Source organism: Branchiostoma lanceolatum, chromosome 14, assembly GCF_035083965.1.
Source record: "Branchiostoma lanceolatum isolate klBraLanc5 chromosome 14, klBraLanc5.hap2, whole genome shotgun sequence".
NCBI lineage: Eukaryota > Metazoa > Chordata > Leptocardii > Amphioxiformes > Branchiostomatidae > Branchiostoma > Branchiostoma lanceolatum.
The window spans coordinates 9,595,622-9,611,096 of record NC_089735.1 but is presented as its reverse complement, the minus strand read 5'-3'; the positions used below and the strand labels follow the sequence as shown (position 1 = coordinate 9,611,096).

Sequence of the window (15,475 nt, the reverse complement as noted above, 5' to 3'; positions counted from 1 at the left end):
ATAGATGTAATATGGTCATTTTTCAGGATATCAAAGTCCGAAACCACAATGCAATGATATTTCCGAACAGTTGTAGCAGTTACATGCGGTCGCCGTCCTGTGTCACATGCAAATCTGCGCCGTCCTGTGTCACATGCAAATCTGCGACACAGTGTTGAACCAAGCTTCCCTGTTGAACCAAGCTTCCTTCCTTCCTCCTTGCTTGAAGGTAAAAGCCAGGACAATGCGTTCCGGCGCGCATGCGCCGAAACGCAAAAAGAAGATGTTTTTAGGCTAAGTCATATGATTCATTGACGACATGATTGTTTTATGACGCTTTGTGGCTAGGCAGATCTTAAGTGCCTCTAAGAGATAATCATATCGGTTACAGGGTAAATCTGAGGATATTATGTATAAATTTTCACTGTAACCGATAGGTTTGAAAATTTTTCAATTTACTTTTGATCTGGTACAGATAATTCCAAAGATGTAAAAAACATAAATAAATCCGAGTCCATTGGATATAGGAAAAATTACTGTTTCTCATTCCAGATTTTACAAAACTCATGTGGACATAATTATTACAACCCTTGTGACAATTGCTCTCTTCCAGGTAATTGAATTGAGAATGGCCAAGATTATCATGTTAAGGTTGAAGTTTAAGGCCATTGCTCCGTTTCTTTCAGCCTGAGGTACCGACTTGGGTATCTCGTGTTCGAAAGTCATTTCTAGAAGTAGTTCGCGAGTTGTATTTTGACATGGCAAAGTCTCGTTGGGATCTTGCTTTCCCAGCCATCTTCTTTAGTTCCTTTCTTATGTTCCTGTTGAAGTAGCCGTAGATTATAGGATTTATGGAGTTGTTGATGTACGAGAGCCAGTTTGCAATGGGATAGATCCAAACGTAGATAAAGTCAGCTTGATCAAGGGTTAGATTGCCAAAGTCTGCAAGCATCATTATCGTAAATATGGGGAGGTAGGAGAGGGAAAAAAGCACGCCAACTGCGACCATCATTTTTACGACTTTAACCTTTCTTTGCATGGGCGTGCCCTGGCCATTATCTCGTATCTTAACGGCTCCTGGTGGCATCATGAACCACACTTGGACGCCGACTCGTGTGTACAAAACAGTAATAACCGTGAGAGGGCCAAGATAACTGATAACGAGCAATGAGGCGGTGTATATCTTCCTGGAATTAGCGAAAGGCCATTTCTCTTCACATGTGTGCATTTCCATATCATAATAACTTTGGTATTTGTTTTCCTGAACGACGAATATTGGAATGCTGAGGAAAATAGCCATGACCCATACGAGTACTATGACACGAACGGCGACTGTGGATGTGAAGGTGTGGGTGGTCGGATGCACAACAGCGTAGAACCTGTAAACAACAAGATGATTCAACAGTGTCATAACGGTATTTCTTTACTCAAAGACAATGCGTAATCCATTCGAGAAAAATACACAAAGTATAAAGGCGAAAACATGCGAATGAACTGGAAAATGTGATGATTTGAAGTAAGTGCATATGCTTTAAGCACATATGCTGTATTCCCTTTGAACTATATCAAATCTATCCTAGTCACTTTCAGAAAGTATTGGAGTTTTAAATGTTTTATGAAGATCGAAGCCCTATAGAGTGTGTCTTAAAACTAGCCAAATCAGTCAACCATGTTCCACGTGGACAAGGCTACTATTCACCATGTCTCTCTGGAACTGGACCTTCCGCTGAGAACGTGATACGGGCACAATATACCGTCTTCGTTGTTATGTATATCCAATATTAGTCCCCATTGATTTTGAAGTGAAATTTGAAAAATCAGCAGTGCCATCTACCGTATTTCTTGGATATAACACTGATACTTTACATTTTTACAATCTGAGCATCTCCCAATATGGTTGCAAATTATAATATCGTGGATTACAGGGAATATCTGGCATTTAGATATCAAAATAATTTCATATCTTTCTCAAACAAAGGAAATCTTTGTTATCGGTATGAAAGGACAGGATATTATCTAGCATTTTGAGTCTAAAAGAGGGCGGGCCCAAAATACCATATATACGCATGTAGACATATGTATATGCATATGTTTAATTGTAATCAAGCCTTTAAGTATGCAGTTTTTTTTCTAATTGTAAATGTTAGATACTAACCTGTCAAAAGCGATGGCAACAAGGGTGAAGAGTGATGCTGCTACCGTGATGATCTGCATGGCTGGAAATACCTTACACATAGCCTCGCCAAAGGGCCAACCTAAATGAAAAATTCCTAAAGTTATGATTCAGAAAAAATAATGATAAGTGATTACTGGAAATGAAAGCGATTTTGATGCACGTTATAAAGAAATAAAGGTACTCATTTTAGATTTGAAGGAATGTTAATGTCTGACATATTCAAATATTTGCCATTACCCAAAGAACATGAAAAATATGTTAGGGTAGGAAAAATGGCTGATCAGAACGACTATATTGTAGACATCACATAGGGTCGGGTCAGCCCATTTCAAAGACCTTGTTGCTGAATAATATAGTGTGCAGTCATAAGAATTCGAATCTTCAACAATTCAAACACATAGGAATCAGTTCAATTCTATCCTAAAGAGCCCTGCTGCTAAACGATTTGATATACTCCTCAACATCGTCGAATCTTAAAAATATTCTTGCCAGTCGATTCTAGAGATCCATGTTGCTTGATAATTTACCACATTGCTGACAACCGTCGAGCTTTAGACATTTTGAATACATATAGTGTCGCATTATTTTTTCGAAGAGCCTTATAGCTGAATAACTTTTTCTAGTGATAATAGAATGGTCAACATGTTACACACATATGGGCATTTAATTTCATGCTTGAGAATACGTTTTATGCTTCATAATTTTCTACACTGCTGAAATGAATTGCTATACTCCAAACACATAGGCCCAAGACATTTCATTTTGGTAAGCCCTGTTGTTGAATAATGTATCTAACAGCTATGGATATTCGAACTTTTCATCACTTTTATACATCACCTCTGATGATATGGTCCACCAACGTAAAGGGCATGCAAAAAATCGCAGACAGCATGTCGCTAACGGCTAAGTTGAAGACGAAGTAATTCGTCACGTTGCGCATGTGAGGAATCTTTAGGATGACGTAACAGACGATGCTGTTGCCTATCATCGTCGCCATGAAGGTGATGACGTAGCCGACGACGAAGATGGCGATGACAGCTGGAGGATGCTTCAACATCGGGATCTCCATGTGGAAGATGTCAGAAGAGTTTGCAAGCGTCGAGTTCATGTTTTCTGTAGGAAAACATTACACAGTGATGCTCACTCCACGATGCCAAATTTGTCGATTTCATATATTATTGCATGACGTTCCATTAAACCTTCTTCGTCATATCTTCTCATTTCATTACTATTCCGCATAGACAACGCGGTTTGTTAGATGCGTTATTCCCTTGCAGTCAGATGTAGGTACAATGTATAATAGAAGGCTTTTACGACCAACAGTGATCAATGCGTACTTTAATACATCAATATTCATGAATCAAAAGGTCAAATTGCTCCAGCAGGCTAGGTGGTCCCTTTAGCACTTTTCTAAATTACAACTGGTGGCTAAACACATAACTGATATCCCCTTAATAGTAGTGCATCTTCAAAGGGCCAAAGACTTGCTACGACCCGCAAAGATCCACAGCTTCCCTCATATATTACACACACAATTCCACCTTGTAGGCGACCTCGCAGCGACCAGACTGCGATCTAAAAAAAGACACAGCGCTCAACGAATTTATACATGACGAAAAAAATCCCTTTTGTGCTTTGTTGTCTCTTCAGGAGAATTTACATTTTGTATGATGTTCAAAATATGTGGTCAAGAATTATACAAATAAAATTTGGGTCGCAGTGCGGTCGCTGTCTAGTGGAATGCAATCCCTCGAGACGTCAAGTGTAACTTTATCGTGAGGGACACTTAGTGAGTTAAAATGTTATGGGATGAATCTGAATGTGTTTAAAAGTATTTTAATGGTGATATACACAATTTGCATAGAATTCTAGAACAAATCAAAACAAAACAAATCTTCGACAAATGGTTGTACAACAAATAACGGAGGACTGGAAATACTCATTCTACAGTCCGTATGCATATGGTGGTATTATATGACATGGAAGCATTATCATTATAGCTAGACTATGCCCCTTTACCTCAATGTCTTCCCTTTCTTTCCTTACGACCATTTGCCTACGGAATATCTCATATGCAATAATGTATCCCAACTAATAATAGATTAAATGTGAAAGGAGATGGCAAAAATTATGACTAATTATTACATGTATCTTCATTATCATCTTCTACTGGATTCTACAGTTACAACCGTTGATATGTCCTTTTGTTGCAATCTGTCTTACAGTTATAGTTATAGCAATGATTTGATAAAACTTCGTTAAGACTATTGGCTAAGGCATACCTTCAAATTATATCATAGCTCAGAGAAATCAAGAGGTAGGAAATAGGATATATTTCAGGGGTCAAGAACATTTGTAAATACATGGTAGAAATATCGACCTGCCATAACCAGTGATTCTGCAGCTGTCAGTAGAGATCCCGAACCGAGTGTCGGTCGACAGAATGTGATAAAGTAGTTTAACCATGTATAAATTATGAGTTTCACGACAATCCTAAGATCTGAACTGCCATGAATACTAGATAAACGTTCTGGAGGTCATTCGGGGGAATGTCTTTAAATTCAAAGACGTCAATAGGGATCCCTTGAGGTAGAATCGCCGATTCTACCAGATTGCACTCTCTCCTCTGACAGATATGTATCTTTCTCTTTCTCTTCCTCCTGGATGATAGCAATCGATATATACTCATCCAGGTCATAATCACCGGAGCCATACTTCACCTAAACACGGTCTATCAGACACAAGTAAACGTTCAAATTGGTATATGTCCGTGGGCATATATATATTCATAGGGTCCCAGGCACAGTATGGATTTTACTTTTAAAAGCTGGTATCCATCCAGACAGTTTAGTGTTGATTTTTGTATGAATTACTTGGACGGGAAAACTACAATGTCGGATTTCCAACAGTTTTGGATTCTTCTTTGAAAACAATTAAGTAATAGTCTGGGACAGATGTTGTGCTAGGATAGTTTTAGATGTAGCATTATCTCAATTCTTAGTGTTAGTCAATTTACATATATTAATATTGGTAACAAAATATCAACTTGAATTTTGTCAACAAAGGACTTTTTTCAAGACATGCGAAAGGACCGGGAGATGTAATGAATTAAAGTACATATCATGCTGTAGATCCTTTGACCTACATAAGATTTGACAGCTACCTGGAACTTATGGCAAGTTTGACATGTTTTATGTAGATCGAGCCCTATAGCGTCTGTGTAACAACCAGGCAAATCAGTCAACCATGTTCCACGGGGACAAGGCTACAATTCACCATGTCTCCCCGGGACTGGACCTGCAGATGAGAACGTGATACGGGTACACTATACCACTTAAGTTGTTATTGATGTCCAATATTAGTCTCCATTCGTTCTCAGTTGAATTATCGGACTGTCTCCTTTGAAACCTTTTTGAACCTGTTACTTGTTCCTTGCAACGATCTGAAATGTTCGCCTGATCAATCCGAGGTACAAAATCGATTCAACTCTGGTATGCTTCTTGTTCTTCTGAATCCTTGCCTTAGAATATCTTAGGTTGGTCTGAAAATTCCTTCATCTACATGTGAAAATGCACGTGATGACATTTGCCAGGGCCATAGAATATAAACCAATGACAACATGTTTCCCTAATTTTCTTAATAAAAGAACTGAGACAAGCAGGTGCTATACAAAAACTATGAATGGATAATAGATTAGATCTATTCAGAGTTTTGCTAGAAAACCTGCTTCTTTCAGTTATTCCCTTTAGTCACGGGAGAAAGATAGCTGATACTGTCTAAAACTTATTTTTCCAAATTTATCCAGTTGCTTTTGGAAACGATTTTAGGCGTATCGTATAGCCTTTATGTCAAGCCTTCATCACTATTTCCTATATTGTTGAAAATCAGAATAGCTTTAACGTTACAGCAGTTACATATTTGCGTACTCTATAAACGTTCTATTCGAAGCCGTACTTTGGTTTATGCCGAGAAATCAGTTGCTCACCGACCCGCAAGGATCTGAATTATCTACGCTGTGAGATTCTGAATAAAGTAATCCCGTGTCTTAAGAGACCATCAGATAAAACTCCCTCAAATCCAGCCTATATCCGACCATAACGCATTTAATGACATGTCAAAGCACTTTATCCTTTATAGATGATTAACCTAAGCCTACCTACCTTAAGCCACAATAGCATAATTCCTTTTGGAATTTGAAATCGAACGTTAAGCACCTACGTCATACGTGCATGTCTGACGAGATTCTTGGTTGTATCATTCTAGGTACGTTTAAGACAGATTAGATTAACGACCGGCAAAAACTACGGTTTAAAAGAAATGACCACTATGAAATAACCCTTAGACCCGTGGATGTTTCTAGAGCTTACGAAATCCACTCCACCATGTTTGAAACGGTCACAAAGAAAAAATCGAATGTCAATTTTAGACACGTCTCGACAGTAGTCACGAAGCCAATTAAGCGTTTCATTGCAGCATCATTAACCTCTTCTACGTACGTGGAAAGAATGCCAGTGAAGACTAAAATGTATAACTTCATATGCCGCATAATTATTCCAAGTTTAATAACCGTTCGACAAATTCTATGTTATCTTGGTACATGCATTTAAAGCAAGGAATTGAACTTTTGAGATATCTGGAGAATAATTATGCACGTATCTCAAATGAAATTCTACTTAGCTGCTTAGGACCAATGAGCTGTATGGTCGTATCAAATATATATTTAGTAAAGATCATTATTGGCATTCTAATAATGGTTATTGTATGTTGACTCTGCTTTACTCGAAACATGTAATGCTCAAGTCAGATAACACAAAATTGCCTTTTTTGAAAAAATGCACTAGTAATAATTAAGTTGAGACTGTCGAAACATTTGATGGCCAACAATTACGAAATAGCTTTAAAACGTATACAAATATTTCAAACTAGATCAACCAGTAGTATCTATTGGTTCACATTTGGTAATAGTGAAACTCAAGTTGACTAAATTTCCCTCAGGATATCATAGGTACGTAATTGACATGAAGGAACAATCACTTACTACAATTCGACTAAGAAATAGGACTAAGAATAATTGAACATATTTTGAAACTCAGAAGCAGACAAAAATGGACAGGCATTTTACCGATAGAACATAGCATAGTATATACTCCCAGGTACAAAGATGTATCTTCTATCGGAGCTACTATATAATAAGAACAAAAAACGTTGACCAACTTATGTTGTGTCCAACTTATTTTAATGATGCATGGGCTGTTGCTATTCTGCTAGAGGCTTCTACGGCAAAATTAAACCCTATTCCTTGGTGGATCAGTTATCTAATAGGATGAATTACAGTAATTGATTTTCTTTAATTACTTTTACCGGGAATAAAGTTCGTTCTCCGCTTGGGAAAAAATTGTTTCATTTTTCTGATTACCGATTCAGTCAGTGAGAAGCTCTGAGAAATGTTCTCTCTACAGCGTTACTTATTTTAAGAGATGGAAAATTGGAAACACATTTGAAGTTGTGTAAAAGATTAAAGACGTGCCGCGAATTTTAAAAAAAGTTTAACTAAGCTAATCACATTATTAGCAAAGCCTTCTGAATTTACAGATAGGAAAACCTTCAAGGAGTAACGCAGCGATTGAATAAGTATCGAAAGTATTCATCAGAATGTAGATTTGCGTTGACGTGTGACGTTTCTTATAATAACATCGTGAATACACAAAGTACATTCGTGTATTCACATGTATGTACTTCGTGCATTCACGATGTTGTATAAGGAACTTCACATGAGCTGCAAGCAGCAAACAGTTGTAGGGAATTGGATTCAGTGACATTTGATAGCCAATGTCCTGTTTAAATCGTTGTAATATAGCCAGTCGTATTTCATCAATGGAGGCATCAACTTGATGGAAACGTCATAAAACTTTCTTGTGGAAGTGCATGCTGCGATAAAACTGACTGAGACTAGGATCCGGAATATAAAAAAAAGATAGGCTTTCTCATGGGGAGCTTCATGCATTTGTGCTTGCATATCGTACCCTAAGGACATTATTTTTCACCATGAGGATGCAAAAACCTCCTTTATAAACTTTTTATAGGCAACCTGTTTCCTCAGAAGGGTGACCTTATGATTGATGGGTAGTGAACTGAGAAGGGATCTAGAATTTGCTATCACGCTGACCACGCGCTGGGATTCCTGTACATTAGACCCTTTGTATCATTGCACAACGATCTCCAAAGGTCGATACAAGGTTAAATCAGATCCTGTCAGTTTAACGATGAATTTCAAAGGATGCCCTCAGCGGGGTATGGTATTCAAAGAGCACATTTCCCATACCCATTGTAAACTGACCAGTAAGTTCTCATGTAAGCCTTGCATTAACTCTAGAAAGCTCTTCTTACGGACGTGGCATGTTACATGAAGACATGACTTTCAAAGGAAATGTTTTGATGGCAAATTGAAACTCTCTCAAGAAGATGGATTAATGGACAGGATGCTTTTTTTGCGATTGCACTGTAAAAACTAACTTGTTATGTTAAGGGACTATCAACACTGCACTCAATATGAGGAAATTCGGTACGCCTTGGCATATAAAGCACAAGACTTTCGTTACGCAGTTTTCTAGAATGTTAATTTTCCATCTATACTTCAGATTTATGTTTTATGCAACAAGCATTTCTTACCAAAATCTCTACCGCAGCTGGTAGAAGGATGGGTATGCGTACGCTAATTTATAAAAAAATGATAGATCTTGAATATTTGACATTCGTAAAGTTACACTAAGTTAGAGTAATGATAGCACTCGGCAGATCAGGTCATTACTATTCTGCGTTGGTAGTTAGGCTTGTCTCGTGGAGTTAACCCTGCCACTATTACAGCTCTTGGGAGTCTTGGAGCTGGGCCAAACAGATGTTTGTTAATAGCCACTGGCTCTTGCCTAGTCTTTGTGGACGTAGACGACTAAAAGCTTGCCGTGTTATGTTATTTCAATAAGGCATGTTTCGGTTACTTCTTTGGGCTACATCATTTTTTTATAATTATATTTGTTTGACGATTGTTCAAAATCGAACGAAAATAGAAAACTATATATCTTAATTCATTTGATCTTTCACAGAGAAAAAAGGACAAAAAAATGAGAGAAAAACATTATATGTTTCATATTTCATCACTTTAAAGAATCAATGACACCATGAAAACATGTCCTACAGGAACATTCATGTCACAGCAAAAACATCTGGACGTTGAAAAATCAACATTCACACCTGTTAATGCTGAAAAGCAGCAGTATACCACTAATGGCATACTTCTCAGCATACTTGCGCCGGCCCCTGGGCTCTTTCTTGTCTCTAATGTACAAGGTGACGTTAGGATTTCCTGCCATTCCCAACTCACAGAGAGTAAATTATACCTCCAAGCGAAACCCTTGCACTTACGAAATACCATTTTATTTTCAACCACACTGTTTTTGCAGTAAACATGAAACATGCATGCGTTTTCGTTTTCGTATTCTCTCTACATTTTCGATATCTTAAACTAAGTCGTTTTTTTTTTCCTCACAGAGACGAAGTACCAGCTGGAGCATCCAGTTGTATGAAATATGGGCCTGATAATGATTTTTTTGCCTTCAGGCTTTTCCGCTGTGGGGATTAGCAAAAATGAGAAACATGTGCCTGGAAAATGATCTGAGGCTACTGAGACTGCAGTGTCTTACTTTTAGAGTGTAGAACTTATATTAGTAGTCCGTCACGCTTGGCCTAACATGTAGCCAAAGGAAGTATTTTCGATAAAGAAAAGTTTTCTTTCGTCAGTAGTGACCAAAACTTATACATAGATTTGGCTTTATAGCAAGTTGATTCAAACTGCCTTTACGTACATTTAATCCCTCTCTCGGTGAAATAGCCTTTTATTGTATCTAAGATCCAAAGATTTCAAGTGTGATATAGAATGAATTGTTTTTAAATAGCAGGCGGCAATCTAACATGACCATATCAAAAATTGGACTTCGTCACAAACGTTTCAAACAATATGATCGTTCCAAAATTCAATAAGAAATGTAAAACGCAGCGTCCAATATTATTTTGTTCTTTCAATTATCAAAATGAAAAAAAAAATCGCTCGGTCTGAATCCTTTGCCCTCGCCATTCTCAGTAGTTCAACACCCGATACAGTCACGGACGCATCATGAATTCGACCAAGCGTGTTGTGCTTTTACCATATTCGTACATACAACGCTAGGGTATCAGCAGATGAAAGTTATCTTACCTGACCAGCCTGCTTCATGCGGTCTACTTTGAGGGACTTCTCTCACGGGCGGCAGGAAGCGATTCGGAGTTGGTGGTCGTTCTTGGAGCTGTCGCGGGAATGACTGCACCTTCTTGAAACTTTAAATACATACGTGTTGGGGCGGACTATTCCATGTTCGTTTCTACAGGGGTGTAAGTACGTCTACTACATCAATTTGAATACCAAGTAAGAATGAAACAAACATCTAACAAGTAACAGCAATTGACTTTTTCCCTTTTTTCGCAATGATTTCTTCCAGATTTTATCGTTTTACTTTGTGGTAGGTCGTTTTTGTAGATGAAACCGTATCAGCAAGTGAAATGGCCTTCTGACTTTTCCCCTTTTTTTGCAATGATTTCTTCCAGATTTTATCGTTTTACTTTGTGGTAGGTCGTTTTTGTAGATGAAACCGTATCAGCAAGTGAAATGGCCTTCTTATGTTGGCTTTCATTTAAGGAAGTCTGAGTGATAAGTCACCTTTACTAGCATTCCTATCTCACCAAACAGCTTTTTAGAATAGCATTGGTTAAACCCAACGAAATAAAAATGATCTTCACAGACTGAAATCAATTACATGGTTGATACTCTGGCATAAAAAGAACGAACTAACCATTTCACGAAGCCAGTCTACTAAAAAAATCCTATTTTGTACGTCGTGATCTAAATATCCTATTAAATATATTTTGAGTCTACTGCTATAATCCTGTTTAGGTCCGAAGCCTGACTTCCTTAAATCATGTGTGCATGGTCATTTAAATCATTGTGTACTGTATTTGCGGGCACAATTGAAATGCTGAGTTGGATAAAGGCATTACTATGGCCTTAAATCTCCTATAGTGATGACATAAAAGAAACGATCACCACGGTTGATGTTGCTTCATGCCACAATTCTTCTTCTCTGCACGTAACATGAGAGGAAAGGATCCGGCAGTGTAATCTTAGACTAATGTGGAGGTAAAAGAAATGGGTTTTTGATTGTGGGGTGTGTGGGAGGATGAATGAAATTCCGGTCCTTTACTTGACTATCCTGGTTAGTTACTCACGTTCAGGAGCATGAGTCACATTATTTTCATAAGAGGCCATGAGAGTTTGCAGCTTTTAGCTATGAGTTTTAAGAACATGGCACTGAGCACTTACGCTTGTGTCCATCTCAAAGACGATAGTGTCAAAAAGGATGCATGAAAAGACATCCATTTATGAATATGTTCTTATATTTCATGTTTAAAAAACAAATAGACTGAGAAGCTACCCAACCTCCAGAACAAAGAATAACGTATTCATGATATATGCTACGTCAATACCGTCGGCACTGTCAATACTGTTATTTATTCAATAGACAAGTAGATGAAAGCTCACTTTATAATATCTTAGACATTTCGTTTAGTCACGAGAAATTGTTATAGATAATCTTAGTTATGGATTTTGGTATTCTCTCATTTTGTATTCAATTTATTTCTTGTTAACTTTTGTATTAATCTTTATGTTCTATGTTAAGTTTCACTTATGTCTAGTTTCACTCTTTGAATGGATATGTCCATTATCCAATATCGATTACATGATATTTTTCATTCCATTTATGCTTTGATCAAAGTAACCTGTTTCTTTATTCTATTGTTGTTTTCACCTGTGTCTTTGATATGTGCTGAATAAACAATCAAACAAATCTCATTAACGTGTTATCCGTGGGCCCCGTGTGTTCTCTGAAGTTATTTACACATTCAGTGTTTTATCATTGCTAAACAATGCCAGACATGGAGAGCCTATATTAATTTGCAGGTGAATTTGCCATGCTGTTGGTGATGTTTCGATTCTGCTTTAGCGTATCTGACCACGGTAATCAATCACGAGAGTCATGTTTTGTAAATAGCTTCCAGTATCGATGCTCCCAACAATGTGTTTAGTTCAGGCTTTTCTGCCTATCCATGTGTATTCAAGCAAATACATACATACCAGCTCGCCGCATTCAGATTTTGAAATAGTTCAGAGACTTTCATTTGATGTAGAAAATAAGGCAGCCAGTTCAATGTAAGATTGTCTGTCTAAAGGTGCATCAGTGACTCCTCGAGCTCTTTACATAACAAACATCTACACATGTTTGACAGAAAGCGTACCCCGTTCGTCGTAATTGCAAAAGTTGTTCCAAATGTTTCTGCAGACTTTATATGCCATTTCCATGATCCTCCATGGCTTCGGATCCAACTACCTATTTGGAATTGGACGAAATCCAGAAAGTATTGACGGATGGTGTCTCAACGCCTTAATCCTGACATGCAGTGACGTGCATAGTAACTATGTTCCATTGACCTTACCTTATTCATTTTTATTTGAGGACATAGAAGACATCCTCCAGGGACCTCAAAACTGATGCGAGCGTTTGAATAAGAATAGTTGGCAAAAAATGGTTCCTTCATTATGAAATCTACCTGGCAAGGAAGGATGACTAAAACCAAAAACAAAGAGTGTGGTATACCGAATACTAGTTTCTTCATTTTGTTTTTTCACATATTCTTCTTTGACTTTGGAATGGACTTCTACGACATTGGTATCCGTTTTTTTTTCAATTATTTTTTCATTAACGTGCAGTTTACATATTTTCTCATTTTGCAGCTGCTTTGCACGATCTACAGTCTGGCGTATTTTTTGCGGGGAGGGGGGACAAAAATTGATGCGCACGCAGATGTCATCCATATAATCAAATCAACATGGCCCAAGTGTATATCGGACCCAGACTTCTCGGAAAAATAACCTTGATAAGCTCTGCCGCCGTCTCGGATGATGGCTGGCGACCTTCAGAACACACGACGGGGCTTCTACTTTGATTATGAGAAGCATTCGTGCAAGAAGAGCAAATATAAAACAGCATATTACCTGTGAAACAGCGCACATGGGGCTTAACTTAATTCAAAGTTTCAGTACATGAATATCTGTCTTAGAGAGGATTATAGCTATGGTTAAAGTAGTAGGATAAAAGAGCAAAAAGTGTGAAAATGTGTTCCTTTATACGTCAATGTTTATCTAGGACTATATATATATATATATATATATATATATATAAACATTATATTGACATGTTAATAGCTTTCCATGTCCTACGTTTGTTTATATGTATGTATGTCAGTGTCATACTTTATCTAAGATCCAAAATTACATGATACATATATAGTAGACATTAAATTGGATGAAACATTACCCTAAGGGTTCATTTATCATGCATATGCACTTATTTTCTTACTATAGTTCATATTCACTCATTGTTGCATTGAGATATATGGGAACATAGTCATGCTGCTTTATCTTAATGTGAATATTAATTTATCCAGAGACAGATGTCTCCCTTTACCTGTGCCATTTAAGATATTACAAATATGAATTTTCTGAAACCTCATGACTTCCGTCTTAGATATCAGTTATATCCGTAAAATCTCTGGTAAATGAATTTTTATCTAGGTTTTTGCACAGCTCTGGATTGACATATGTTTCTTCCTTAATATTTCCATATAGATTTCCCTGGAATTTGCGCACCGTTGCAACACTGACGTCAGTTAATTCAACGTTAGATAAGACAGGCTTATTGGTAATATATATGTAGAATATAGACAGTGTTTGAAGTTCCGGCATATGGCTTTTAAAGCTGCCACAGACATGGATTCGTATATGAATTCACATGCTTTATTATTGTGTTTTTAAAATGTTCTTGCTCCCAAGCTCTATTCGCAACGAAACCTTTTAATTAGAACTGCATATTTGATAATACACGGTACCCATGCCCATCCAATTAAAATACCATGGTCAGCATTGGCTTGATTTAAATGAAATACAATATCGGTGCATGTAATTTCATTGTACTTATCTCCTATACGATATGTGGATTATAGATAAGGTAGTTATAGTTTCAAATCGTCTTGTGACACTGAAATGAAGAAAAAAAGAAGACTCAATGTGTTCTGAATACGGTCACTATCCTTACACTCGAGGAGAAATTAATTTGGAAACAGCTCGCTGGAAAATTTGTCGACGTCCCCAAAGTTACAAAATAACATTTGTCCAAGTCCCAAAAGCGTACATAAGAGCTGTGTAAATTTCAGCGGTGGTCTACTGAATATGAAACACAGTTTTACAAACATAATTTGAAGGTAACGGATGTTTGTGTCTCAGGACAAATTTTTTCGTATCCATCCGTCTTCAGCTTCAAGGTCCCAATCAAATAACCATTGGCAAATATGTTCAAAAGAATATTCCATATGACAATGGGTTCGGGATAGGGCGAAGGGTACTAGATAGGGCAGTGAGGAAATATGGATGAATATTGAGCTAACAAGACATAGTGGAATACTAGGTGCATTAAAATCACCACAGTCATTTCGCAGCTTTTCAAGAGCTGTAAATGATCAAGGATAAATTGCAATGCCGTATACATACATTTTTTCTCATTTTGCGTAAGATTCCCTCACAACATGATAGTAAATTTAGCTTTTTGTAAGTATTTTTCCTCAAGTCTTATTATTTTGTGCAGGTCTCAAATACTCTGCACCATGGCCCCAACTGTGTACGCCCTAATCGGCACATGCAGCCCCCCCCCCGGTGGCGTTTATAATGGTTATTATGAATAATGACAGGCACTGTTAGAACTTTGAAGGTGCCGCGCAGTCAACCATGGCAAGTCATTTGTAAACGGCATGCGAATCCATCAAAGGACCCACTCACTGGAGGTCTGTGTGAAGGGTGTAAGAGATTGACTTGGGGCATAGCAGGGAAGCAGTTATTTGATGTAGCGGTGGTTATATAGGGACGTGTATTACTTAGTTCTTTGCTCAATGGGCATGTCTAGAGCCCCAAGCTCACAGGTAAAATAAAACGGAAAGAAAACAATACCTACGGAATGCCAACTACAAGTATATCTCCTAGACTCAAACATGTTTAATTTTACAGAACCCACCTAACCGCGTTTACTTAAAATAACTACTTTCATGGATAAACCAAATTTATTATTCAATTATAATTTCATGTATTCTCATATATTTTGAAAAAAAAGTCTTTTATTTCAACCAGTA

At 37.5% G+C, this 15,475-nt stretch overlaps 1 protein-coding gene across 1 annotated transcript; it reads right to left on the bottom strand.

Moving 5' to 3' along the window:
- Nucleotides 1–631: 631 nt before the first annotated feature.
- On the bottom strand, nucleotides 632–10,503 carry LOC136448888 (neuropeptide FF receptor 2-like). The gene is made up of 4 exons (XM_066448585.1): nucleotides 10,404–10,503; nucleotides 2,993–3,268; nucleotides 2,135–2,234; nucleotides 632–1,358 (listed from the first exon to the last, which is right to left on the bottom strand). The coding sequence occupies exons 2-4, from the start codon at nucleotides 3,261–3,263 to the stop codon at nucleotides 662–664; spliced, it is 1,068 nt and encodes a 355-aa protein (XP_066304682.1). The 5' UTR covers nucleotides 3,264–3,268; nucleotides 10,404–10,503; the 3' UTR covers nucleotides 632–661.
- Between the last annotated feature and the right edge of the window lie 4,972 nt (nucleotides 10,504–15,475).

What these genes read in the sequence shown, in the direction of transcription:
- LOC136448888 (XM_066448585.1), bottom strand. Translation starts at nt 3,263, where the DNA reads ATGAACTCGACGCTTGCAAACTCTTCTGACATCTTCCACATGGAGATC. An exon ending in GGTGGACCATATCATCAGAG is followed by an intron (nt 2,235 to 2,992) that starts GTGATGTATAAA and finishes TTTTTCATTTAG; the next exon opens with GTTGGCCCTTTGGCGAGGCT. An exon ending in GTTGCCATCGCTTTTGACAG is followed by an intron (nt 1,359 to 2,134) that starts GTTAGTATCTAA and finishes TGTTGTTTACAG; the next exon opens with GTTCTACGCTGTTGTGCATC.